Source organism: Mus caroli, unplaced genomic scaffold (genome assembly GCF_978045245.1).
Source record: "Mus caroli unplaced genomic scaffold, Mus_caroli_1 scaffold_12, whole genome shotgun sequence".
Classification (NCBI taxonomy): Eukaryota; Metazoa; Chordata; class Mammalia; order Rodentia; family Muridae; genus Mus; species Mus caroli.
In genome coordinates, this window is record NW_028227267.1 from 119,883,967 (window position 1) to 119,911,541 (window position 27,575).

The 27,575-nt window shown below is 40.7% G+C and overlaps 1 protein-coding gene across 5 annotated transcripts in view; it reads left to right on the plus strand.

Moving 5' to 3' along the window:
* The window catches only part of Pcca (propionyl-CoA carboxylase subunit alpha), a 411,727-nt gene that overhangs the window by 206,403 nt on the left and 177,749 nt on the right, over window positions 1-27,575 (plus strand). For all 5 annotated transcript variants that reach the window (XR_015044709.1, XM_085828899.1, XM_021182607.2 and 2 more), the window contains one exon: window positions 19,295-19,397. Coding sequence is in view for 4 of the 5 variants with exons in the window: in XM_085828899.1 (XP_085685025.1) it covers window positions 19,295-19,397 (103 nt within the window). In the remaining variant the exon portion in view is untranslated. The remainder of the gene's footprint in view (window positions 1-19,294; window positions 19,398-27,575) is intronic.

The following is a 27,575-nucleotide window of genomic DNA, read 5'->3' on the forward strand; positions in this document are numbered from 1 at the left end:
GCCACTTTAAACACTGTGCTTTCGCTGTGACTGGATTATTCCTAGTAACACGTTTAACATGCAGCTTCTTGTACATTGTTCTCTTTCTATACGAGCTTCAAACGCAGACCACAGCTACATTTCTATCTCTTAATCTCATTTGATTAAAAAGCCCACAGTAATATGTTACTATTTGCTAGCTATTCTTTGGAAACACTGTTATGTTTTAGAGGTCTTTAAACATCTGCAGTTTATAAGGAGCCTCACCTCATCATTCCTCAGCTTTCACAGCCATGAGAAAGACCCTCCCCTTGCTTCCTCCCTATCCATCTCTCAGCTGCCCCACTTGTTAATGTTATATCTATGTTGCATTTCCACGTGCAAATAGACAAGTTTACTTGTACACTTTGTTACTTAGACCCCTGCACACAAGGGCACCAAGTCTTTCTATCAGAAAGCTTGAGGTACTGCATTCAGTCTCTGTCTTCCTTTGTGTTTGACTTCTACAGAGTTTCCACCCTAAATTGTAAGTCTGAGCATTGCTGCCTTTATAATTTTGCATGTCTAATTGTTGAACTCATTGTCTTTCTATAAGTAGGAAGAATCATATTAGTGAAAGACATAGGTCAGAGTTCAGTTATGCAGATAATTGTGCATATGAATATTTCCCATGCAACAAGTAATTGTTCCTTTCTGGTGAGTTCATTTTCTGTGGAACTTGCCACTTATTCAGTAGCCAAAATGTTCTAAACTCAGCACCACGATTTACAGTAGAAACTCTTGAGTGAGTCTCTATTGCATGCTTGCTGAGGAGGGCCCTGCTGCCTGCCTCTCTCAAGCTGAGGTCACAGCCTGGCTTCTGAGGCTGTGTTTACAGTTGGATTGGGAATGGAGTAGCATGCCACCTTCCAGATGTGGCTCTACCATGCTGCCATGGGTGCATTCATGTAATGTTTTCACTTCCAAACCAGTAGCTCTCAGCCCTTCCTCTGGCTTGCTTGTGTTGGCTGCTGAATGTATTTTCCCAATTTCTCTGTGGTTTTTACTCTTTCATCATTTATGACTTGGAAAAAGACATTGCTATGTACCACAGTATTTAGATAGTAAAGTGATAGGGGACATTTCTGGGGAAAAAAAAAAGAAAAGTTAATGGCAGAAACAATAGTGTGCTTCTTGGGATACCTGTCAGTGTACAGAACACAATTCCTTACATGCATGTACACTGGTTTACGGTGCAGTCACTGATTTACTGTGTAGTCATGTACTTCCACCATTCTTAGCACTCTAGGGCTTCTGCGTGCTACCCAGAGTTGAGGCCTTGGACTCTATCCCTAGCTCCAAAATAAAGCTAAAAATGAAAACACTTTAATCTGTAGAAGTGTATTATATTAAAAGCTCTGTTAAAGGAACACATTCTCTTATGTGAATTGAAAATGATTTTACTAGCATTGTGCTTTGGTCCAATAGATTGTTGTAATAATTGATAACTTGCTGGAAGGAGAAAATATTAATGATAATCCCTTAGTCCCTTTTGGTAATGTTTATATCTGCTTGAAATGCCTGCTTTCCTCAGCTGGAAATACTGCTTGTAGAGCAGTCAGGGGAGCTTCCCTTACCCTGGGCAGGCCCAGCTCTGCCCTTCAGATTTCTCAGAGGCTGGTGAGAAGGCCTGCCTGTCTCCACAGAACTTCTCTACTCCCCTCTGTCTGCAGCATTTCTCTGAAATTTGTCCTCTGTAAGGTTCTGTGGCTCTGAAGCTGTCATGTGTAATGTAAGCTTTCTGTAAGCCTTGAAACTTATCATAGAGGGAGGGCCGGGACGCTCAGTGGCCAACTCTCCCTTCCTGAGCAGAAGACCTGCTTGTTCTTTTTACAAGTGAGGAAGAGGCACTGTGCAGAGAAAGCGAGCTCTGGTCTCTTTTAGGGTTGGTCCTCAGGGCTGAGCGGAGCTAGAAGGGGCAAGCACAGTGCTGTCTGTCCTCATATCCCCAGGGCTGAGCAGACCTAGAAGGGACAAGCACAGTGCTATCTGTCCTCACATTTCATTAATCTCAAGGTCTTGGAGAGTCAATGCTGCCTCTGAGCATAGAAAAGTGTTTTTATTGTAGATAGATAAGAATTTACTGGGTTTCACTGGCCTCACTCTGTTCATTTGCTTTTCTTCCCATGCCCTTGGCTGGCTGGTGTCTTATCAGTTTTACATAGTCGAGAATCACTGGAAAGAGAGGACCCAGACTGACATGGTGGGCCCAGCCCCCAGCCCAGTGGACTTATGATACTAGATGGCATAAGAAAATAGGCTCAGCAAGCCATAGGCAGCAAACCTGTAAGTGGTACTTTTCCATGTCCTCTGCTTCAATTCCTGCCTCCTGGTCCCTGCCTCAAGTTCCTGCCCTGACTTCCTTGATGATAGACAGACTATAAGCTGGTTCTCAACCTTCCTAATGCTGCGACACTTTAATACAGCTCCTCACGTTGTGGTGACCCTCAACCCTAAAATTATTTTCATTTCTACTTACTTCATAACTGTAATTTTGCTACTGTTATGAATTGTAATGTAAATATCTTTTCTGATGGTCTTAGATAAGGTGAAAAGGTGAAAAGGTCATTTGACCCCAAAGGGGTAGCGACCCACAGATTGAGAACCACTGGTAAAGGCAAAAGGTGAAATAAACCCTCTCCTCCCCAAGCTCCATTTAGTCATGGTGTTTCATCACAGCAGTAGAAACCCCAAGACAACCCCTTGTAACAGCTCACCAGAAGAGACAATCACAATCTCTTATAAGGAGCAATTAGAAAAATTAGTAATGTTTAACTCTAACTCACTTGGAACCCACTTAATAATTGTTGTTGATAAAGAGAACTAGTGAGTTCAGGCATAGTAGCTTGCACTTTTAATCCCAACACTTGGGAGGCTGGGGCAGAAGGATTGCTGAGTTTGAGCACACTGTAGACTAGATAGTAATGAGCTGGCTAGAACTACATAGTGAGTGTTTGGGGTGGGAGGGTGAAGGAGAGAGGCAAGGAAGAGAGAAAGAACTAATGGCATTTTCATTTTGTGTTAAACAAACAGTGGCATTTATCACTGTAGCCATTTCCAAGTGTTTAGGTTTGTAGTGTCAACTATAGCAACCATTTATGTAGTAGCCCTAGAGCTTCTTTGTCTTGCAGAACTGAAAGTCTGTAGGCCCAGAGCTGCCACTCTGCTCCTTGTTTTCACAAGTCTGACTGCTTTATTACTACTTGCTTGCCTACCTGCCTGCCTGTCTACCTTCCCTCCTTCCCTCCCTCCCTCCCTCCCTCCCTCCCTCCCTCCCTCCTTCCCTCTCTTCCTCCCTCCCTCCCACCCTCCCACCCTCCCACCCTCCCTCCCTTCCTCCCTCTCTTATTGTACTGGATAATTTTATGTCAGCTTAACACAAAGTAGAGTTATCTGCCTTCATAAGTTCCTGCAGTAGGGCAAATTTAATTAGTGATTGATGGGGAAGGGCTCAGGTCTTTGTGGGTGGTGGCATCCCTGGGCTGGTGGTCCTGGGTTTTATAAGGAAGTAGGCTGGGTAAGCCATGGGTACAAGCCAGTAAAGAACACTTCTCCATGGCCTCTGTATCAGCTCCTGCCTCTAGGTCCCTGCTCTGTTCTAGTTCTTGTCCCAGCTTTCTCCGGTGACGAGTTGTGATGTGGAGGTGTCTGCCAAATAAACTCTTCTCTTCCCAACTTGCTTTTTGGCCATGGTGTTTCATTGCAGCAATAGAAATTAAGACGTGTGTTTTCTTCTTCCCCTTCCCATCCTTCCTCCCTCTGAATGGGACAGGGAAGAGCCCTGATTCTTGAGTTAGGACTGAGGGTTGTACCCTGTGGGGAGTCTAGAGCCATTGCAAGTTTTCAGCCAGGAGCTTGCTGTAGTGTAGGTACCAACAAGACTCTTTGACTTCAGGTTTAGAAACAGTTTGTAACCTGGTTAAAAATGGAAGCTGGGAGACCAGTAAAAGAGACAGTAGTAGCCAGGGTGTGGGCCTGGGAACTCTCTAGCACCCACCTCTTTTAGATGGGGAGGATATGACAACAGACTTTGAGAGGAGCACTAGAAGAGTGTAGAGAGCGAGACATGGCTGAGCCCACATGCCAGGAGCAGACTTACAGTACGTTAGGAGGTGGAGGCAGAAGATTTAGATTGGCCTTCTACATAGATATATAAAGTCTTGTGCCTTACTTTGATTTTATGGAAAAGGGAGCATTCCACTTAAAGGACAGCTTTAAAAATATACCATTATATTGTCAATGTTTTGGCATATTAATGTTCTTCAAAATCGTAGTTTTGAAAAACCGTGCATTAGCACTATAAAAATTAACATATGGTTGAAAATCTTGTTCTAATGGAAATAATAGAGAGGTAATTTGCATGAAGATGCCTTACAGAACGTGAGGGTACACCCCCACATCTCTTCTGCACGGAAAAGATGGCCTCTGACTTATGGCCTGTCCTATATGAGATTTTTCAGGGTTGGAGATTGTGAGTTGCTTTGCTTGTTTTGTCCCCTTCACCCAGTGCTGAACTGTGAACAGTTGGCATGGTGCAGCAAGTGGGACCAGGGCCTAGTGAGGTGCCAGGAGTTTGGCTCCAGCTTCATGGTAAGGTACAAACAAGTGATACAAACTGCTTTGCCAAACTGCTTCAACCTTTACTTTCATTTTACTGTCTGAATAACAGCAGTATTGGCTTCTTTCAGGTTCTCTAACTTCTTTTGCAATGAACTTGTTAGAATTGAACAAGGTCACAGAGTTTACTTCATTCCCATAACTACGAGTTCAGATGTTCAAGTCTCAGAGCCAGAATGTTCTCATGAACTGTAGTAATATTGATGAAAACAGCTCAGCCTACAATGTGGCTCAGTGTGTGTGACCTTACCCTGTGCTCTGGCTTAGAGGGACATCTCAGGCATCTGACTAGCCACACAGCCTGCCCCAACCAGTTTAACCTTTTTAAGCACAGTCCTCTAAGGGGAAATTACATTCTCTTGAATTACCTCTATGTGTTGTGTTGACATCTGTGTTTTACATTCTTTTCTCATCTGGCTTCCTGATAAAATGGAGAATCAATGTCCTAATGATTTCTACCTGACAGATGCAATTATCTGAGGTTTTTCTTGCTATTGAAAGGCAGTGGCCTTTCCCGGTCTCGGATGTGATTTGTTCAGTTGTTCTTAAGTTTCCATCTGGAGGGTGAGTTTCATGTTTCAAATAGGATTTTAACCATTGAATGCTAATTGGGGAAAGGAACACAGGAAAAACTAGCCTTGCGAAAATCATTTCTGAGAAATAGCCAATATTACTGTGTAGTTTGCATTAGAGGAGGGTTAGTTTCCTGGATTTAAAAAGATATGTCACACTTACACCACCTATGAAATAAAACAACTTTTATATCATACTTGATTCATTTATATTCTCAGCTAGGTCATGTTTTTACAATAATGAAGTTGATGTGTTGATGGCTGACTGCATACTTTGCATATTTGCAAACACTTGTGGCCATGCAACATCTTTGGAAATACACACTTCCATTTGAGCAACCAATGCACTGAAAGCAGCAAGAGGAGACGAGGAGAGAAAAACACGAATGCAGCCATTATCCTGTTGGCTTTTTACTATTGCTGTTGCTGTTTTCAGTTATTTACTATGACCCTGTCTTGTCTGAGTTAGAATCACAGAGATCCCGAGAATGAAATCATAAATGTGTAAGGTGACACATCTGTAATATTTGCTGAATATAACATTTTCAAATATTTTTTCTTCAGTTTGGTTGTTCTGCAAGGGCTAGATGTCAGAACAGCCTGCTATTGTGGGAGGACCTCTGTCTCCCCTGCCCTGATGGCAGACGCTCACGCACATTGCATCAGTATTATTGTAATTCTGTGGCTGCAGGATACTTGGCAGCTGGTGCACCCCACTGGCAAATCCTATTCATTCTCCTCTCCCATTCACCATTGCCATTGGAGAATTGATTTCTCTCTTCTCTACTCTAACCTTTCCCAATTCATTTCGGATTGTTCAATGTGAAACATTTTAATTTCATATCATACAGCTATTCATCTCACAATCCCTTTTTTAACCTGTCACCAGGGTAACAGCATAGCATGCTTTCTTTAGGCAATCAAGTTTTTATTTCACATGCTTAATGTTGCATTAAATGTTTGCATTTTGTTTAACCCCCATTAAATACTTTGAACTCTGGATATGTTTTATCGGGTAATGAAATCCCTGATTTTTGAATTGAAACTAAATCAACACCATCAGTGCATGTATAAGAAAATGTCAAAAGATTAATTTGCATAATACAAAGATGATTGTTAAAAATCCAAGTTAGCCGATCTGTGCAAAGTCATTTTCAGTAGGAAAAGGAGCAGTATTTGTATATTTATGTTTGGCCTTGTTCCAACAAGGAATTTAAAATTGGTTTAGAGAGATTTGCCAAGGAGAGAAATGCAGTATTGAAAAGAGGATGGAATTAGTACAAATAGGAATTAGGGTTTCTGAAGATATTGCTTAATTTTTCCGCTTGCTTCTTCCTGTATTTATACATAAAAGAACATAATGATTTAGGTGTTTAATGACAGGTGGAGCAATGAGTTGTACCAGAGTGAGATGAAAGCTTGCTCCAGGAGCTTGATTTGGGGGTTGTGCTCGTTATTATCTGCTTGTCAGCTCACTTCCTTATTGCCTCTCCCTGAGGTGCCATGGAATATGCAGACGGAACAGTGTGTGCCCAGGTCTGACCTTTTGAAATAACTTGGCTATGTTTCTTTTACCTTTTTCATCTTCACCCCAAGCAAGGATTTCCGTGTAATCTGTCCTAGAAATAAATTCTGTAAAATTTAGAAAATACAAGAACTATAAATAAAACTCTAGGGACAATAATGAGAGACTAATGAGTCATGTTGTTTGAAACTCTGGTTGTTTAAAATGATACTCATGTAATAGTTGTTCATGTTTATACTTAGATCCTATTTTATAGTTGTTAATATTTTCTTGGTAATAGGACAAGTGAATTAAGCTTCTTGTGTTATTGTTTTTTAAAAGAATTCTGAAGTGTATATATATCTTAGAGGTATATTTTAATGTTTATTTTTGTGCCTTCAATTTGCTTCTCTATAGAAATTTTGCTTTGCTCTCTTGTTCTGTGGGTCTAGAAAACACTGGCCCAAGTGACCAGTGCTATGACCACCACTTCACAGAGCTCTACTCTTTTATGTACATTCTTCTTTTCATGCCGTTAGCCTTTTGTCTTTGGAATTAGTTACTAAGTCATTCTAAAAGTCACAGATAGTGTCCATATGATAAGATGCAAGAATTTATGACAAGAACAGAGTCATCCCTTCTTTTAGGAACACTAGTGTCAAATATGATAGATGGTTACCCAAATGTCAAAGTAGAAGAGAGATGTCTAGATTGTTTTCTAGAGAGAAGGAGTCTAAACAATCTAAATTTCTTTCTTTTAATTTTTTAAAAATTTAATTAATTTTTAAACTTATTCACTTTACATCCTACTCACTGCCATCCTTCCAGTCATCCCTCTCACAATCCTTTCTCCATTCCCCATTCCCCTTCTCCTCTGAGTGAGTGCCTCCCCATGCCCCGGTATTCACCCACCCTGGTACTTTAAGTCTCTGCAATGCTGGGCACTTCCTCTCCTGTTGAGGCCAGACAAGGCAGCCCAGCTAGAAGAATATATCACACAGACAAGCAGCAGTTTTGAGCATAGTCTCCCCTCACCCTGTTCCAGTTATTTAGTACCAACAGGAAGACTAAGCTGCACATCTGCTACATATTTGCAGGGAGGCCTAGGTCCAGCCCTTGTATGTTCTGAGAGCATCAAGGATCCAGGTTAGTTGACTCAGTTGGCCTTCCTGTGGAATTCTTATCCTCGAGCCCACGACCCTTCTTCCTAAATTAATTTTCCATTAATTTTCATTGACAAAATCTAGCCATCTCTCCTGTCCTTCCCCACTCCTGATCCTGGACCCCCATCCCTTCCCCCACCCTCCCAGTTCCCTCCTTTCATCCACCTCTTATGACTATTTTATTCCCTCTTCTGAGTGAGATTCAAGCATCCTCACTTGGGCCTCCCTTCTTGTTTAGCTTCTTTGGATCTGTGGAATGTGACATGGTACCTGCATTTTATGGCTAATAAGCACTTATAATTGAGTACATACCATGCATGTCCTTTTGGGTCTGGGCTACCTCACTTAGGATGATATTCTCAAGTTCAATCCATTTGCCTGCCAAATTCATGATGTCATTGTTTTTAATTTCTTAATAGTACTCCACTGCGTAGTTGTACCGTGTTTTCTTTATCCACTCTTCTGTTGAGGGACTTTAGGTTGTTTACAGTTTCTGGTTATTACTAATAAACCTGCTATGAACATAGTTGAGCAAGTGTCTTTGTGGGATGTTGGAATATCTTTTGGGTATATTCCCAGGAGTGATATAGCTGGGTCTTGAGGTAGAACTATTTGAGTTTTCTGAGAAACTGCCAAATTGATTTCCAAAGAGGTTGTACAAGTTTGCACCCCCACCAGCAATGTAGGAGTTCTCCCCTTGCTCCAGATACTTATCAGCATGTGCTATCTATTGAGTTTTTGATCTTAGCCATTCTTTTGGGTATAAGATAGAACCTCAGAGATTTTTTGATTTGTATTTCTCTGATGACTAGGGAATTTGAGTATTTCTTTAAGTGCTGCTTGGGCTATTTGAGATTCTTCTGTTGAGAATTCTCTGTTTAGTTCTGTACCCCACTTTTTAATTGGGTCATTTTGGTCTAACTTCTTGAGTTCTTTGTAAAATTTGGATATTAGCCTTTTGGCAAATGTAGGGTTGTTGAAGATCTTTTCCCAATCCGTAGGCTGTCTATTTGTTCTATTGACATGTTTTTTGCCTTACAGAAGTTTTGCAGTTTCATGAGTCCTGTTTATCAATTGCTGGTCTTAGAGCATGAGCCATCGATGATCTGTTTAGGAAATTGTCTCCTGTACCAAAACGTTCAAGGGTATTTCCCACTTTCTCTTCCATGAAATTTAGTGTATCCGGTTTTATGTTGAGATCCTCGATCCACTTGGACTTGAGTTTCATGCAGAGTGATTAAGTATAGCTCTATTTTCATTCTTTTATGTGTAGACATCCAGTTAGTCCAGCACCATTTGTTGAAGATGCTTTCATTTTTCCATTGTATCATTTTGGCTTTCAGTAAGAGAATAATGATTTGTCACATAAATTATATCAGTAATCAGAAGAGTTCATTCCTTGGTAGATACCAAAATGAATGGGGAGAAGGATCGAAGTCAGGGGCATACAGTGGAGTTAAGGGTAGAACTACTTATCTACCATGTAACAGGTCATGTATTTGATCTGCAGCACAGATATATACATATGTATAAATGTATATTGTAAGCTTCCTAAAAGAGATACATTTCCAAATCAGTTCCTTCATAGTTCCTACAAGGCAGGTCTGTCAGAAACTACAGCGTGTGAAGTACACATCTGGTTCCCCCCCTCCCCCATAGTTTAGTCACTGCCAAAGGCATCAGAGAATGGCTAGAAATTAAATAAGTAGCTAGTATTTTATACCTCAGAGAAGACATTTAGGATTGTCAGAACTACTACTACTTCTTCTTCTTCTTCTTCTTCTTCTTTTAAAAGATTTATTTATTTTATTTATTTTAGTACACAGTCGCTGTCTTTAGACACACCAGAAGAGGGCATCAGATTTCATTATAGATGGTTGTGAGCCACCATGTGGTTACTGGGAATTGAACTCAGGACCTCTGGAAGAGCAGCCAGTGCTTTTAACCTCTGAGCCATCTCTCCAGCCCCCAGAACTTCTTGACATTGAGCAGGATATCATGGCAAAATGGCAACACACAGGAGAGTTCCATATTGGAAATTCATTTCTCTCAAGTTAACTACTGCCTTCTGAAATATATGTGCATAAAGACTCCAGGGAACCCAGCATTGAGAACTTGCTGGAATGATGAATGAAGAGAACTTGAATTTGAGTTGCATAGTAAGAGATATGCTGATGATGTGCTTGCAGTTTTGAATCTTACCAGTTGGAAGGTCTTGTAAATACTTCAAACTTTCCATTAAAATCCTGGATGGGCTATCCCTTGGGAGAAAAGACTGTTGCTTGAATCAGCAGTTTGGGATGTTTGATTTATTAAGAACAAAAGCAAATAGACACATCCTTCTATGACAAGCAAGTAAGCCTTCAACTTCAATTATTAATCAGTAACTTCAGTGCCTGCTGTCATAGAGACCACTCAGGAAGATCACATAACATGTGCAGCCCCTTCCGTATCTCTCCTACCCTGGAGGTTGATTTGTCATATAGGTTAAGAATAAAGGTGACTCATAGTTCATAGAAAAAGCAGTCAGAAGAAACCAGTGAGGAGAATGTGAAGCTGTTACAATCATGGGTAAGAACTTTAAAGTAGGACTTAATTGTTTCAGGTTTTAAAGAACAAATGAGAGAATTGAAATGCCGTTTAGCATGGGAATGGAAGCGATAAGAATGCAGGAAGTGAAATTCCAGTTGTACAATGTATCTGCCATGGCCAATTTTCTGGGGACACTGGAAAGCAGGCTGGCGGTGACAGAAGAAAGGATGGGTAGTTCAGAAGGTAGGCGGATGGTAGTCTATTCATTCTGAAGAAAGAGAAAATGGAATTCCATACACTGAAGCACAGAAGGGTGTCACATAACTTACAAGTTATGTACCTTAAATATAGGAGTATTTTCTTTTCATGTGTGTATATGTGTGTTTGCATGTGTCTGGGCATACATAAGTGGATGTCATTGTAGAGACCTGAAGCATACGTCAGGGATCTGTCTTCATGGTTCCTTCACCTTCTCTTCTGAGGCAGGGCCTCTCAATCAAACCCAGATTTCTCTGATAGAGCTAGTCTTCCTAGCCAGGTTGCTATGGAGATCCTTTCTTTTCCTGAGCCCTGGGATCACAGGTGGGCCTGCCTCTATGCCCACTTGGCTAGTGTTAGTTCTGGGGCTCCAAGCTTCAGTCCTTTTGCTCACACAGCAGGCACTTTGACCACTGAGTTGTCCAGGCCCAGGATTTTGGGTTTTGTTTTGTTTTGTTTTAAATGTAGATTTTATTTCAGCAAATATGTTTTAAAAAGTTGAAGACAGTTTAGTATTATAAAGAAAGATAGCACACACGTGTTAGGAGTCACAAAAGGAAAGGGGTGAAGAGGGCAAGAAATGTTAGAAATACTTTGGGCATTGTCTTCATAAGACTGAGATTAAGTGGCTGGAGAGGTGGCTCAGCAGTAAGAGCACTTGATGGTCTCCTTGAGGACCTAAGTTTCATTCTCAGCACCACATCTGGCACCACATCTGGCAGCCTGGAGCTCCTTGGCATTTACAGTAATAACGGGCACCTCACATCCACCCTAAATCTAAAACGGAGACAACTCAATGCCTATCAGCAGGAGGAGCTAATTTTAGCATGTGTACAAGGGAACATGCTATGTAGAAGAAAGCCTCCAATAAGCAAGAGAGGAATTCAGAAGTACATTGAACAAAAGCTCATTCCATACTACACATGTTCAGTATGCACTGAAGTGAGGCTTTGGAACAGACAAGTATAACCCATAATTAACTGTGGGAGGGCTGGAAGGCAGGTGGTGGGACTGAAGACTGCTGAATTTCACTATGTAAATTGCATATTATTTTGTTTTCTTTTATCTGTAAGTGCTGTGTGATAATGTGATACATATATGTCACATAAAATGGTCTTAAAAGGATAGTTAGCATTGACATCTTACATTTTTGGTTGTGAGCCCAGCCTTTAATGTCTGAGTCATCTCTCTAGCCCAGCATTGACATCTTAAATATCTTTGTTTCCAGTTGGGTGGTGGTGTTGTATGCCTTTAGTCCCAGCACTTGGAGGCAGAGGCAGGAGGATCTCTATAAGTTCAAGGCCAGTCTGGTTTACAGATTGAGTTCTAGGACAGCCAGGGCTACACAGTGAGAAACCCTGTCTGGGAAAAAAAAAAAGCCTTCTGTTTCCCTGTGCTGGGATCCTTCCAGTGGTTATCTTCCAGTCATCCCTCCATGGTATAAAATGCACAAGTACTCCTCCTCTATAACTGTATTTGGTACCTGTTACCCAGCCCTCTGGTGACTCTTCCCGTATAACTGTTTGGCACCTTGTCATTCAATCCCCCTTTCCACCTGACTTTCTGGCTTTCAGTATTCATTCATGAAGCCTAGCTGTTTGCCTCTGATGTGCGAGCTCATTTGGTATCTGTCTTTTGGTAACTGTTTTGTTTCAGCTACTGTTCTCTGTTCTATTCCCGTTGCTGCAGATGACAGAATATCATGTATGTATCACATCTTTTTTTTTCTTATATTAGTGGCCACTGTATTCTTAGTTATTGCTGCAACAGAATAGCTGACCAAAGTTCCTTGAAGAAAGAGGGAGCTATTTTGACTTACACTTTGAGAGGAGAGTCTGGCATGATTGGCAAGGCATGGTGGCAGGAGTGTGAGGTTACAGTACACTCTCAGTCGGGCAGCAGAAAGCTGAATTGTCTTGATTGGCTTGCTTTCCTCTCAGACCTTGGGGCTACCTATATTCAGGATAGGTCTTCCCTCCTCAGTCACAGTTCTCTGAAGTACCCTCATAGACTCATTCAGAGATATGCTACCTTGGGGATTTTGAATCCCATCAAGAAGAGAACATTAATAATGACAGACACCTTGCAGGATCCATATTATGGCTGTTATAACAGGGCAGCCAGGTGTCCTTTACATATCTATCTATCACTCCTTTCAAAAAGATGTGCAGTATTGCTGAGACAATGGAGCATTTTCAGATTTCTGTAGCAGACCCTGATGGATGCTTGTGGACACTGGACCCTTACTGCACAGTAATACCCCAAGTGCTTCACATCTTATCTCCTCTCATCCTCATACAAATTAGACATTCTTACAGATAAGAAAACAAGGCACAGTGAGTTTCCATCATATGGAGGCCACAGACTGTTCACAGGCTTACACTTGGTCAACGGGTGAGGCTTGCAGTGGTGCCAACCAGCCTGGGTTGCTTTCCTGACTCATGTGTCCCACGTCTAGGAGAAGCACACACACTTTGCAGTGGAGGAAGAAAGTAGGATTTGCATCTATGAATAATTGTAGGATTGTAGTGATACATTCAGTACTAGACTATCTGTCACTTGTCTGATTATCTGTGATGCTCACACTAAACTCGATGATGTCTCAGGACAGTTTTGTGACAGGCTTTGGTATTGTGTCATGTGTTGGATGCACACATTTTTAAATTGCATGTAGGTGGATCTTGATCTACACACATGCCTGTTTCTGGCTTTGAAGGGTTCTCTGAAAGTTACTTTTATCTGTCTTCGCACGCAGTGATGAACTTTAAGGTTACCCTGTTGTAAGTTCTCACATAATAAGGCATAGATTTTTGTTTGGCTTGGCAGTAGATCTCTGTTTAAAATTCCTTTAATGTGTTTGTTCCATGCTTTTTTCTATTCATTTTGATAGCTGATGATTTTGTGAAAAATTTTTATATGAATTTATTGTACTACGAAAACTCATGCTTCTGACCCCTTTTCTGTCTGAACTTGCTGAACATGGGGTTTTCAGCACATGGCTGAGTTTCTGTCTTCCTTGGAATTGTTTTCTTTTCCTCTACAGTTGAGGAAAATAAGAAAAAAAATCATGTGATAGATCTAAAGTTTCATTAAAATTGCTTTTGCCCTATCTCAGGCATTTCAAGTGGGCCATCTGTCTAAACATCTTTCTGTCTCTCCCCCCACTTTTTTCCTGATCATTTCCTCGACTTATTCATGAGCCATGGGAGGGCTCCTTTGTAGTCTGCCTGTATCTATGTCTGTCTACCCCTGCTGAATACATCTCCGTGCTTGCATGACATAGCTTTGTGCCACACTGGAAATTTTCTGAACCGGGTTCAGATGAATGGCCCACTTTATGAGGGCCCTTTTCTTCCTACCAAGATTTGCATGCAGAAACTGACCTCGGTGGTTTTGGAATTCAGAAGATTATTCTGCATCAGTTTATAGTCCACCTGCTGGGGAAGTTATGGAGAGCCAGTTCTTCATGGTTCTTTCACTATTCTCCCTGTTCTAATGGGTAGTGCCAGTCATTACTGTCTGACAGAATGCTTTGAGATGGCCACTGCCTGAGTTTGAAGTCTGTGAAATGTTGGAAGTTTCTGTTAGTAGCTGTGCACATTTATCATTTGTGTGTGTGTGTGTGTGTGTGTGTGTGTGTTTGCTAAGTTATGTGTATTGTAATGTCTATTGAAATTACTAAAAGTCAGTTGCCAGTTTTTCTCTGTAAGATATGGAAAAGGTGGGTTTTCCTAATCAGTTTGACTCTTGCTGTCAGGCTGGTAATGGAAATGGACAGACTTGGGCACAGCTGTGATTTGGTTTTGAGCTACTGGTATGTCATCCCTCATTACTGGGTTTGGTTATTTACCATCTGAAGTCAGGGTTTCAGATTTGAACGTGCAGCTTAAGTTGTCCAAGGTCTGACGGCAGCCATCCCCACAGAATGTGCTTCACTAGGGTGACCGAAGCACCTCCCCACCTTTCAGGATGGCTTGTAATTATTTTCCCTTGGCTTTTTTTCTCTCCTTGATGGCTGACATCCAGAGCCTGGTATCTACTCTGCAAGTGATCTACCCTGAACTTTATAACCCATTTTGAACCGTTTTGAGTTGTATCAACAGATATAATTCTTTTTTTATTTGAAATATAACTTTAGGTAGTAGTTATTTCTACCATGTTCATGCTTTTTGAATTGAAATTAGTGTTTCACAGTAATTATATTACTGTTCTCTTAGCAATTATGTAGAACCAGATTTTAGTGCAAAATTGTATGGCTGAATAACTAGCATAAATGCCCAAACTATCTGGTCTATTCACCAAACAGAATCAAGCCACCTTTAAACCCATGTAAAGCCAGACAAAACCCTAGTGCTAACCGTGCCCAGGGACCATGTTTTTTGTTCTTTTTGGCTCCTGGAGTCTTGCTTCTCAATGGAACTGCTTTCTTCTCTTCTCTTAACAAAGTGCCTTAGATCTTGTTAGGAGAGTGCTACTCCAGGACTTCAAGGTCAGAGGAAGCTGGGCTTCCATTCACCCCCTTGTCTCTGTGGGAACCCCTCTTACAGGTTCAGGGATGTGGGTTCTCAAGTGCATTGCTGAGGAGAAAAGGAGCTGAGACATGAACCTCTGGACTTTCTCTCAGAAGCCTGTGTTCTTCCATAAGGTCCCTCCTGGGACAAGCTACAATGTATATGAAACAGATGTGGATCAAAATAAAGCACTGGAAAAATAAATAGTGGCCGGGTCCTGAGGAGAGCCGGCTATGTCTCGTCACCATCTGCAGGATCGTTTTCTGTGGGAAAAAGTTCTGGGCTAGCACAGGACATTAGGATCAGTGACATCCCCTGCCTCTACAGGCAAAAGACGGCTGCTTCATTGGAAAGGACCTTTGCTCTCAAGGACTGTTGTCACTCAATTTTAGAAAATTCCATAGCATGTAGTTCTGACTAAGTGGAAGGAAGACAGAAAAATTACATCACTATTGAGACAGTTTAAGAGGGTGCGAATCCCCTCCTTGGAAATTGTGAGGCTGAGAAGAGGGAGTCCAAAGCTTTGTGATGGAAAGAGTTCAGTCTCCAAAACTGAGAGACCAGGGAGTGGTCATCTTGTTACCTTTGCCTGCCTCCATCCAGTCCTCTGACAGTGTGTCTGACAATGCTGATTCCATTGTTATTTTAATGTTTTATGAAAGGAAATACATTCTGTCAATGTGTTCAAGGTCAGAAGTGTAGGAAGAGCTCATACTACGTCTGTGGGGCAGCAGAGCCTGGTTCATAATCAGTTTGCTTGGTCCTCTGCCTCCTGTTTGTTTGGCTTAATTAAAAGGATCTGGTCCAATCAGACACAAGCCAGAGTAATCAGGAAAAGAATAAGGTACAAAGAATGGGACTTTCCCTTTAAGGGCTTGAATGGTAAGTAGTTCAATTAAGAATTAGCTTGGTGTGAAGTCGAATACCATGGAATTGTCATGAGCAGCAAGTGTGTAGTTTTAGTATCAAAGAAAACAAACATGTAGGAAAGCCAAGTTACATAGTGGTCCTGGGAGAATGGACATCTTACCACTTGGGGTTTGGGCAAGGAATGTATCCTAGCGAGGAGACAAATCCAGGGCGATCTTGGAACTTCTCTCTGTCATTTATGTGGCTCCCTAGCTCTTCCCGATGAATGCACTGGGCTCAGTGGTAGAATTCTTGCCTAGCAGGCTTGGAGCCTTGGGTTCATCACAGCACTAGAAAAAACTTAAGTCAACAAATAAAAATATGAAGTATCTGTAATTCTTTTTTTAAATTAGATATTTATTTACATTTCAAATGCTATCCTGAAAGTTCCCTATACCCTCCCCCTGCCTTGCTTCCCTACCCAATCAATCCACTCCCACTTCTTGGCCCTGGCATTCCCCTGTACTGGGGCATATAAAGTTTGCAATACCAAGGGGCCTCTCTTCCCAATGATGGCCGACTAGGCCATCTTCTGCTACATATGCAGCTAGAGACACGAGCTCTGGGGGTACTGGTTAGTTCGTATTGTTGTTCCACCTATAGGGTTGCAGACCCCTTCAGCTCCTTGGGTACTTTCTCTAGCTCCTTCATTGGGGGCCCTGTGTTCCATCCTATAGATAGATGACTGTGAGCATCCACTTCTGTATTTGCCAGGTACTGCATAGCCTCACTCGAGACAGCTATATCAGGGTCCTTTCAGCAAAATCTTGCTGGCATATGCAATAGTGTCTGGGTTTGGTGGCTGATTATGGGATAGATCCCTGGGTGGGGTAGTTTCTCGATGGTCCATCCTTTCGTCTTAGCTCCAAACTTTGTCTCTGTAACTCCTTCCATGGGTGTTTTGTTCCCTATTCTAAGGAGGAATGAAGTGTCCACACTTTGTTCTTCATTTTTTATTTTCTTGTGTTTTTCAAATTGTATCTTGGGTATTCTAAGTTTCTGGGCTAATATCCACTTATCAGTGAGTGCATATCAAGTGACTTCTTTTGTGATTGGGTTACCTCACTAAGGATGATATCCTCCAGATACATCCATTTGTCTAAGAATTTCATAAATTCATTGTTTGTAATAACTGAGTAATACTTCATTGAGTAACTGTACCACATTTTCTGTATCCATTCCTCTGTTGACAGACATCTGGGTTCTTTCTAGCTTTTGGCTAATATAAATATGGCTGCTATGAACATAGTGGAGCATGTGTTCTTATTATCAGTTGGAACATCTTCTGGTTATGTGCCCAGGAGAGGTATTGCTGGACCTTCTGGTAGTACTATGTCCAACTTTCTGAGGAACCGCCAGACTGGTCCAGAGTGGTTGTACAAGCTTGCAATCGTACCAGCAATGGAGGAGTGTTCCTCTCTCTCCACACCCTTGCCAGCATCTGCTGTCACCTGAATTTTTGATCTTAGCCATTCTGACTGGAGTGAGGTGAAATCTCAAGGTTGTTTTGATTTGCATTTCCCTGATGATTAAGGATGTTGAACATTTTTTCAGCCCCTTAGTCCAGTGGGGAGACATGGATGTGACAGTGCCCATGGGATACAGGTGCGGAGTGAGGCAGTAGGCACAGGAACACTCCTGCTGCCTTGACATAGCCATTGCCTCCCTTTCTTCTCTCCTCCCATGCTTGCAGGCCTTGTCCTTAGGAACTCTTGCTTACTCTCACTCTTCTCTATGAAGCTCTGCCCTCTGATCACCCAACAGTGTCTTCCAAGTGGTTTTTGCTTCTCTTGTTTTCTTTTGTAGGATTTAAGATAGTCATCATTAAACATATGAAGTGGCCTGTCCAATACAAACAGTCTCTTCACCTGTTAGCCCCCCCGTCACCAGCCTGTAACTAGAGGGGACTTAAGCATCACAGTTGTTATCACTATGATTTTTTTAAAATACCAGATAATATACATTCTTTTGAAATTTGAGAGGCTTGAATGAAAATATAACCTGCAATATTAATTTTAGGTCCATGACTGAAGCTAGAGCCTAGATACTAAAAGGTGCTAGTGTTAATAATACTTCAAAGATAAGAAGAATATAAATGTGTGACCCTAGGTTTTAATTCTGAACTCCTTACTTTTTAAAACAAAATTGTAGGAAAATTTTGTATTTCTTTCCTGGTAGCTTGACCTACATTTTCTGCTCCATGTAATACCAACCATACATTTATATGATAAGACTAGCTTTGTTCAGAGCTTCGACAGCCTTGGGTGGATTCCAGGACTTACTGGAAAGCCAGGACTAGAGAAGACAGAAGACATAGGCTGTGCACAAGATGGAAACCATGACTGTCCCTGCCTGGTGTTCCATGGCATGGTGCCAGTCACTTAGTGTTTATGAAGTTGCAAGTTACACAGTTTACTGAAGCTTAGTTTTCTCTTCATGGTTTTAGTCTAGCTGATATGCTAAGGTAGTTTTTTTTTTCCAATTTCACACTATGGGGGAATATTCTATATAGTTTTACAAGTAAAGCATTCTTTTTAAAGAAATAAACTTTATTATTATTGTGTGTATGTATGTGCCTGTGTGTACAGAGGTGGGAAGTGTCAGAGAGTAACCTGGAATCCTTTCTCTCCTGTTATCTGTAGATTCCAGGGACTGAATGTAGGTCCTCAGGCCATGGAAGCACCTTTATTCTCTTAGCTCTCACCACCTTCATTCTTTACTACATTATTAGTCGTATCAAATAGGAAGAGCAAACAAGCCCCAAGTTCCTACACCACGTTATGTTGACTGATTAATTTCTGTCTTAGAAACTTAGCACATTTGTCACCGTGATTATTTTACTGTAATTGAAAAATAGCTTGAGTAGTTAGCAAAAAATAATAATACTTAAAAAAGAGTAACTTATGAAGGACTATCACAATTCCACAATTCAGGTTCAGAACACGGGGCAAGGATGGCATGAATGCCCCCACAGAAGAGGGAGTGGTTCCACAATTACAGCAGACTGATGGCTGTTGTTTTTTGAGTGTCTGCCTTTTAAAAATCTCTCCATTTATATCTGGAAGCTGCTTAGTCCAAGGGTGGGTTTAGTGCAATGAAATGTGAAGTGTGGTCCTCAACTCTCTTATTCCATACATCAGTGTTAGAGGAAATTAGTTTATTGATAGAGAATAAAATATAATTAACTCTTTTTCTTTCTTTCTGCTTCAGAGTACCAGTTATTAGGCCTGATGTGGCTAAGTGGGAGCTCTCGGTAAAGTTACATGACGAAGATCATACTGTCGTGGCATCTAACAATGGGCCGGCATTTACTGTGAGTTTTGCTTGTTTTTTTTGTAATCTTCCATTATCTAGGCAAATTTAGAACATTTTTAGCCTCTCTGGTGTCTCTTCACAGTCTGCAGCATAGCTTCATGTTTGTCTATATGAGCTGAATATAAAGGGGACTTTTGATCCTTTTATGCTAATTAGGAAACACATTTCTGGATTTAGCCACATTCTAAACTACTCCCTGGTTCACTTTTCTTTAGTATTCATTGAAAAATCATAGGTTTGGTTTTGTGATTAATTATCACTCCAGTCTGTGCTGGATGTGCTAGGGGCCAGAAGCCTTGGATAGATAGTGTCATCTTGGGATTCCTGTGTGATATTCTTGAAGAAAAGCTTACCTCCTGGTGCCATTCCTTTTCTTATGAGGAATATAAAATCTCTGTGAAGCATCCAGGACAGAACTGTAGTATTTTAAATTCTGGTCTACAATGAGCACAGGCCACTCAGATTTAAGTGTTTATACCATGGTGTGGATGATACATCTAAAATCTGTGACTCAAGTTCACTGGGCAAACACTGAAGGTTTGCTGATTAGAGTGTAGCTTTGTGTGTTTTCATGAACAAGAAAGTGGCTGCATTGTTAGCATGATAACCCTTTACCCACAATCTCTTCTGTGATTTAGTTGCTTTGAGATACATATTGTTTGGGGAAACAAATGACTTTTGACAGAAGACTGGAGCAGAATGGAAACCAAAATAATGTAATTTCATTCTAAATCTGATGAGGCTCCAAGGGCTTGGGAGGTTTTTAGTCTCCATGAACATACACAGTGAGAATACTATCTAGTCTTTCAAAGTATTGAGCTCCAAGATGAGGAAAATTAATTGACTTGACTTATAATAATTTTCTGGATTCCAAAGTCTTTCTCCTTCTCTCTTATGCAACATGATATAAAACTGGTTAGGACAGCACAAGAAACACAAAGCTTAGTGTGTTCAATGCTTTAAAGATGAAGAACTAAATTTATTTTGAAGACCATTCATTTTGAAGGAAAAGGTCTGAGTGGTTTTGATGTGTAAACAAACTAGCTTAGAAATGTGGTTCTTCAATGACAGACATCTGAGCACAACACATTTACTTTAAGTGTTTTGCCTGGTGTTTGCCTGACTAACTGCTCATAAGTGATTCTTAGGAATAAATAATCTTTCCGACCAGGCCAGTGGCAGCAACCTTTGTAAAGACTCTTCAAATTACTACTTAAGAATATCCAGGTTTGGACTGCCAGCTCAGTGGGTAAGGGTTCTAGCCTCACTAGCAAGATACCATGGCAGGCACTCCTCCCCATTCCTTACCCCTGCTATCAATCAACCAACATTACAAAAAATATCCAGAATCTCTAGGCTACCCATGGTTTACTAATTTAATCTTTGTACTAATGAATACAAACATCTAAATGGTCAAAATAATACTTAGCTTTGCTGGTTAGAGAATAATTTTCCACTATCTTAAAAACCTTAAAGTTAATTTTTAAGGTTAGCATATAAAGTTCTGGCATTCCTTTTAATACTGTCATTCATACTTTGTTGAAATTTCTTTGTCTTTCCTACGGCCTTCCCCCACTTTTCCTAGTTCTCTTCCACACGCCCAGTCCTCTTTGTGCTTTTAAATTCTTTATAGTTCATTTTCCTAAATTTAGTTCAGTTTCTTTTATTAAGAGAACAAAAATACTTTCAAAAAGCATAAAATCGCTTCATTTAAATTAAAATTAGAGTCCCTTCCATCCTCCTAATTTCATGTTATATGTTATATTGTATCTAATACAATTCAATTTGTATTAGAATTTAAAAGGCTGGGTTTGGGGGTAAAGCAGTTCCTAGTATGCATGAGGCCCTGCACTCTATTAAATCAACAGCAGAGGCCTACTCTGGAATGGCAGCATGAGGTGTTCCGTGGAGCCACTCTTCAACAAAGTGCCATCATGTGAGAGTGGTGAAAATCTCCATCTTTAGCTGCTGTGTGGTTGGGTGTAGAAGACTGGAAGGCATCAGCCAAGAAACTATCACGAAGAAGTGAGTTCTGCATGGTTGCAAACTCAAATCCGCTAAATATCTCCTCATTTGCAATGGTAACCCCACAGGGAAAACAGTTCCATTAGTCTACAAGTGCAACACAGAAATCGTAAAGCACACATGGTGACATGCACAAGTCATGAAGCACACATGGTGCGGTGTGCAAGTCTTTGGAAAAGGATGAAGGAGGAACACAGCCTCCTGGTTATGAACTGGTTAGAAAGACACAGTCATTGCTTCCTTATGATCTAAAGACTCCCTGTAATTCCTGAACTGAGCCAAATTTTTGTCAGACCCTTAAATTCATGTGAAAGCTTAAAGATGTAGGATTGTCAAAATTATCTTTAAAACAATGGATAAGTCACATTTTTACCCTTGGTGTACTGAACTGGAGTAAGACCCTTACATCAGGGCAGACAAGTTGATTACTGGGGTAGGAATAATTCTCTAACCATTTGTAGTCCTGAGAACTTGGGGTGTTCCCAAAGCCATAAGATAAGCAAACATGTAGTGGTTCCATTTAGGAGGTGATGATGTGTGTGCTGGGTACTGAACCCAGGGCTTTTATACCTAAAAAGCATGTGCTCTACCACTGAGCCACATCCCTACTTCAAAGTGATGCTCCATAGAGGCACTAAAATGATTCAATAGAGGAATGGGTAATCCTTTCTGCAAATGGTGGGATATCCATATACAATGAATGAGATTGGATTCCTTCCTCATACTGAAGGTAATATGCAAAATTTAGCCAACATGAATTTAATCCCTAAAGGAAAGAGCTAAGCCCTCTTCCTGACTTTAGATGTTACTATATTTTACTAGCATAAGCAACACAGGAAGGATGAATAACATTTATTAAAATTAAAATGTTTATGTCAAAAGACACCAACACAAAAATGAAGCCAAACCCACAAAAATCACTTAAACACTGAATAAAATCATGTGTTGAAAAGATATAAAGACCACCCTTAATAGGGAAAAGACAAGAAATTCCAGTTTAAAATGAGTGAGGACTCTTGAGAACATTCCAGAGACTATAGCCCGTCAGTAGCATGTGACAAGCATGTCTTGTACCACAATGCTTCCAGGAAGAACAAATCAAAACTGTTGAGTACAAAAACTTTCTTCTTGCCCAGGTCGCTGTCAGGAGCTAGAAGCAGAGAAACTAACACCCGCATGTTCTGTTTGTGGTGCCTTGGAATTTCTCAGAGGGTTAAACATCTGGGGTGTATGGAACCTTGGCCTAGCTCTGTCTTGTGTATTCACTTAAGTACTTGTGTCCTTATTACTATACTGGACACATTCAAACTTTAAATCATATCAAAATTTTCAAATACTAGTTATGGGACCAGATGGCAGCATCACAATGGTGAATTAAAAGTGAGTGTATGTATTCATTTAGCCTTTCTGCAAAATAATTTGATGACATTCATAAAAGATTCATATTCTTTGGCCTATTAATTGTAGTCTAAGAACTCTATCCTAAGATATTCTGCTATACTCATAGATCTATGTCAAGACCAATCATCACCCGAGGCTTTTTCTGACAGCTGATAGGAGCAGATCAGAGACCTAGAGCCAAACATTAAGCAGAGCTCAGGGAACTTCACAGAAGAAAGGGAGGAAGGATTATAGGAACCAGAGGGGCTGAGGACACCAGGAGAAGATAGCCCACAAAATCAACTAAACAGGGCTCATTGGGGGCTCACAGAGACTGAAATCATGGAACCTGAATGGGTCTGCACTAAGTTCTCTGCACATGTTATAGTTGTGTAGCTTGCTGTTTTGTTTGTTTTGTTGTTTTTTGAGATTCCTAACGTGTAAGTCCAGGGAATCTGACTCTGCCTTGGAACCCTTTTCCTCCTACTGGGTTGTCTTGCCCAGCCTTGATATGTGGATTTGTTTGTGCCTAGTCTTATTGCATCTTGTTATGATATGTTCAGTTGATATCCCTAGAATGTCTACTCTTTTCTGAAGGGAACTGGAGGAACAATGGCTCTGGTGGAGAGGAGAGGTCATGTGGGAACTGAGAGGAGTGGAGGGGAGGGTAAGATGGAATAAATTTAAAAAAATTAAAAGTGAACCAAAAAAAACCTTCCAGCTGCCTGAACAAAGGGAAGTGTGTGCAGGAAGAGGAAGTGTTTGGGAGGTGTTACCAGTGACAACCTAGAGCACACTCACATGTGAGTTTACCAGTGACAACCTAGAGCACACTCACATGTGAGTTTACTAGTGACAACCTAGAGCACACTCACATGTGAGTTTACTAGTGACAACCTAGAGCACACTCACATGTGAGTTCACCAGTGACAACTTAGAGCACACTCACATGTGAGTTTACCAGTGACAACTTAGAGCACACTCACATGTGAGTTTACCAGTGACAACTTAGAGCACACTCACAAAGTGTGAGCAGGGACTTGGTTCCCATCATAGCTAGAAAACCACACTGGAGTGTGAGAGAAAAAAAGTGTTGAAAGTCAAATACCCCTCTTTAGCGTTTAATGTGTGTGTGTGTGTGTGTGTGTGTGTGTGCACCATGTGCATGTCTGATGCTCACAGAGGTCAAAAGAGAGTGTCCAGCCTCCTGGAACTGGAGTTACAGAGGGACATGAGCAACCATTTGGGTGCTAGGAATTGAATATAAATCCTCTGAAAGAGCAACCAGTGTTCTTAACCTTTGAGCCATCTCTCCAGATCCCCAGAGATATCCTTACTATGTAGGAAGTTTAATTTCTTAAAGATTATTACATTTCACTTATTTGCTTTGTGTGTTCACTCAAATATGTGGACGTCAGAGGGCAGGTCATGGGCGCTGGTTTTCTCCTTCACCGTGTGGGTCCCAGGAGTCAAAAATCAAGTCGTCAGGCCTGGGAAGCGCCCTGACCAGCTGAGTCACTTCACCAACCCCCAACCAACCTACACCTTATAAAACAAATTCAAGTGTGTGTGTGTAGTTCAACTTTTGGGAGTTGGTTCTCTCCACTCTTTGGGTCCTAGGTATTGAACTTAGATGGTCAGGCCTGGCATCAAGAACTTTCATCCAGTGAGCTATCTCATTAGTCCTGTTTTTTTTTGTATGTTTGTTTGTTTGTTTAAATTTAAATTTAATTATTGTTATTGTAGGGGAGTGCACAGTGCATGGAGGTCAGGGACAACTTTCAGGACTTGGCTCTCTCCTGTTACTAGTGTCCTTCCACGGTGGCTTCCCAGGGTTGAACATAGGTCATCAGCCTAGTATAGCAAGTTCATTTTGTCCTTAACCATCTTGCCAGCCCTAATTCCTTACTCTATGTTTTCTTAATTTTACTCTTATCTGTGCTCACAGTGGTTTGTAGTTATATTGTGGTTTGTAAAGTTAGGTTAGCCTATTCATAGATGCTTTGCTGAAACAAATGCTTACCTGGATCTGTTTTTGCGAAGACCTCATGCTGCCCTATGGATGGCACTGCACATGCCTCACTCATTTAGTTCTTAGAGTTCCCCTGATGTGTAAATGCTGCTGGGCACAGAGAAGTTCAGAAGCTCAGGCTCAGAGTCATAAAGGAGTAGATGATTTAACTCTGCTGGACCATGGACACAGCATTGGTAATGTGAGGGTTAGTGATCTGAGAAGAGGTAGCTATTGTGCCTTTATATCTTTGGCTAGAGATACAACTCAGACCAAATACCCACCTAGCAAGCATGCTGTCCTGAACTTAACCCTTACCACCACACACAAGTTTAAAAGCGTGTGTGTGTGTGTGTGTGTGTGTGTGTGTGTGTGTGTGTGTGGTGTGTTAGCTTGAGCTAGCATTTGTGGGCACACCCATGCTAGAGCACAGCATTGGCTTCTCTCATTCTACCATGTGGGCCCCTGTGACAGAAATCAGGTCCCCAGGCTTGCTGGAATGCAGCTTTATCCTCTGAGCCATCTCACTAGCACTCCATTACTTTTTAAAAAGTATTTATAAACCTTGCTACTACTTATAAATGTTAATATTATGATAATGATTTTTAGCAATGATTACATGAATTTTATACAAGTAATTATATTTTTTCAGAGTCTTTTGAGGTTTGACAAGAGCATTCATACCTAAAGAGTTTAAACTCTCATTTTGTTTTCTTAATAATGTTCATTATGGTTGATTCAAAATGATCTTATCTTTGGATGCCTGTGGTGGAGGGAGGGAAATGTTGTAGAGTAATCATATCATTTCAATTACCACCCTGTATTTTTCTTCACAAAGAAAAGATACAGTGATGAACAAAAGGATAAAAATAATAATTACATATGGATGCATAATAAGAAACAATTGCATACTCCTTGTGTGGTATTTTCCTTCTCTGATATAACCAACCTTTCCCCCTTTGCTCCACCACTACATATGTCTAGACTTCTGAACTAGGAAGACATTCCACCAGCTTGTTTTTATATTTGAAGAGCATTTTGGAAATTTGGTTTTAAAGCAGAGCCCTGTGAGCAGTTTTGTAAGATGCCATTGTAAAATCCGGACATTAATTGGATGAACTTAGGATGCCTATTAAGTGATTTAAAAAAAAAATAAGACCATTTTTTTGAAAAAGACTTTAGTCTTATTTTATGTGTATGGTGTTTTGCCTGCATGTATGTATGTATGTCTTGCACCCTGGTACTTTAGGGAGAGTCACACCTGAAACTGGATGGTTGTGATCCACCATGTGGGTGCTGGGAATTTAACTTGGGTTTTCTGAAAGAACAGCCAGTACTCTTAACCACATAGCCATCTCTCCAGCCCCCTTGCCAGTTTTTAAAAATGTGAGCATCAACCAAGGAATCAAAAATGTCTTTAGCAAGGTCATCCCATCTCTGTCCCTTTATAATAGAGGGAAATGCTGAGGGATGTAGCTACTGTGGCTTTCATATCCTTCTAGAAATGAGCTATTGACACATGCACTGATAAACATTTTTGGCAGATTTTAGAAAGGCCTTGGGCCATGACAATGACATTAGTAAATAAGGCCAGTTAACTATTAGAATTTATGACAACTTTTAGCTTTCTCAACATTTAAAAAAAGTATTTACAACTCAAATCTATGTATGACAAATGAAGAAACATTGTACTTCCTGTAGAAGACCAAATGGTGTGATCTGGTCCAGGGAGATGACTTTTGCATGTAATAGAAAATCAAGATCAGGTTTTTAAGTTAGCCGACATACTTAAACTTTTTACTTCTGTTCTTCCTTTAATGTGAACTAAATGCTATGATCATGTGAACTACTTGTCAGACTGTGTGTGTGTGTGTGTGCGAAAAGTACAAACAGATTCTAAACGAAGCAGAATTTGAAAAGCTACATTTGGAAGAAATTATTTTCTGACAGCGAATTTTTACTAAATGCATCGTGTAACATGAAATTTATTCAGCAAAATGAATTTTCTTGAAAAAAATTCTTCCAATTGAAAATATTAGTAGAAAATTAATCATTTTTTCCTTTTTCAAGATATTTATCAGGAGACATTGCCTGTGGCCTGTTTTTGTTTTGATCTTTTTTTTGAGTGTGTGATTGGCTCCTGCACAGTGAGAACAATGACCACCATCTTCAGGCCAGCTCAGGGTGAGATGATGGACAGAAGCCATCTTCATATACAGAAATGAAAATAAATGCTGATATGTTATAGGTGCCTTGATATAAAACACACAGGAAGCAATTGGACAGGGGGAGTCTCCTAGTCAGGTGTTCGGGGCACACTGATAATCCCAACACTCATGAGTAGGCAAGAAGCAACATTTATCCACAATCAGGTTGGGCTACACAGCAAGTCCTTGTCTCAAAATCACCCAACCGACCAACACACATAAACCCAAAGTGTCACCTCAATTTATGTTCAAATGTAGGGAGTATAAGAGAGTATCCATAGCAGTATTGTTTGTAACTGCAGAGAATTCAAACAGCTCAAAGGTTGAGTGTGTTGATAGTTAAATATCTGTGGCAATGTCAGAACACTGACATCCTGTGCAGCTGATAAAAAATGATTGTGAATCCGTTTTACATGCTGTTTCATTAAGTAGTAAAGGCAAAGTATATTCTTTAGTAGAAAGAGAGTATGTTAGGACTGGTGTGGTGGTACATGCCTTTAATTTCAGGAGTTGGGAGGCAGGGCAGGCACATCTCATGAGTACCAAGCCAACC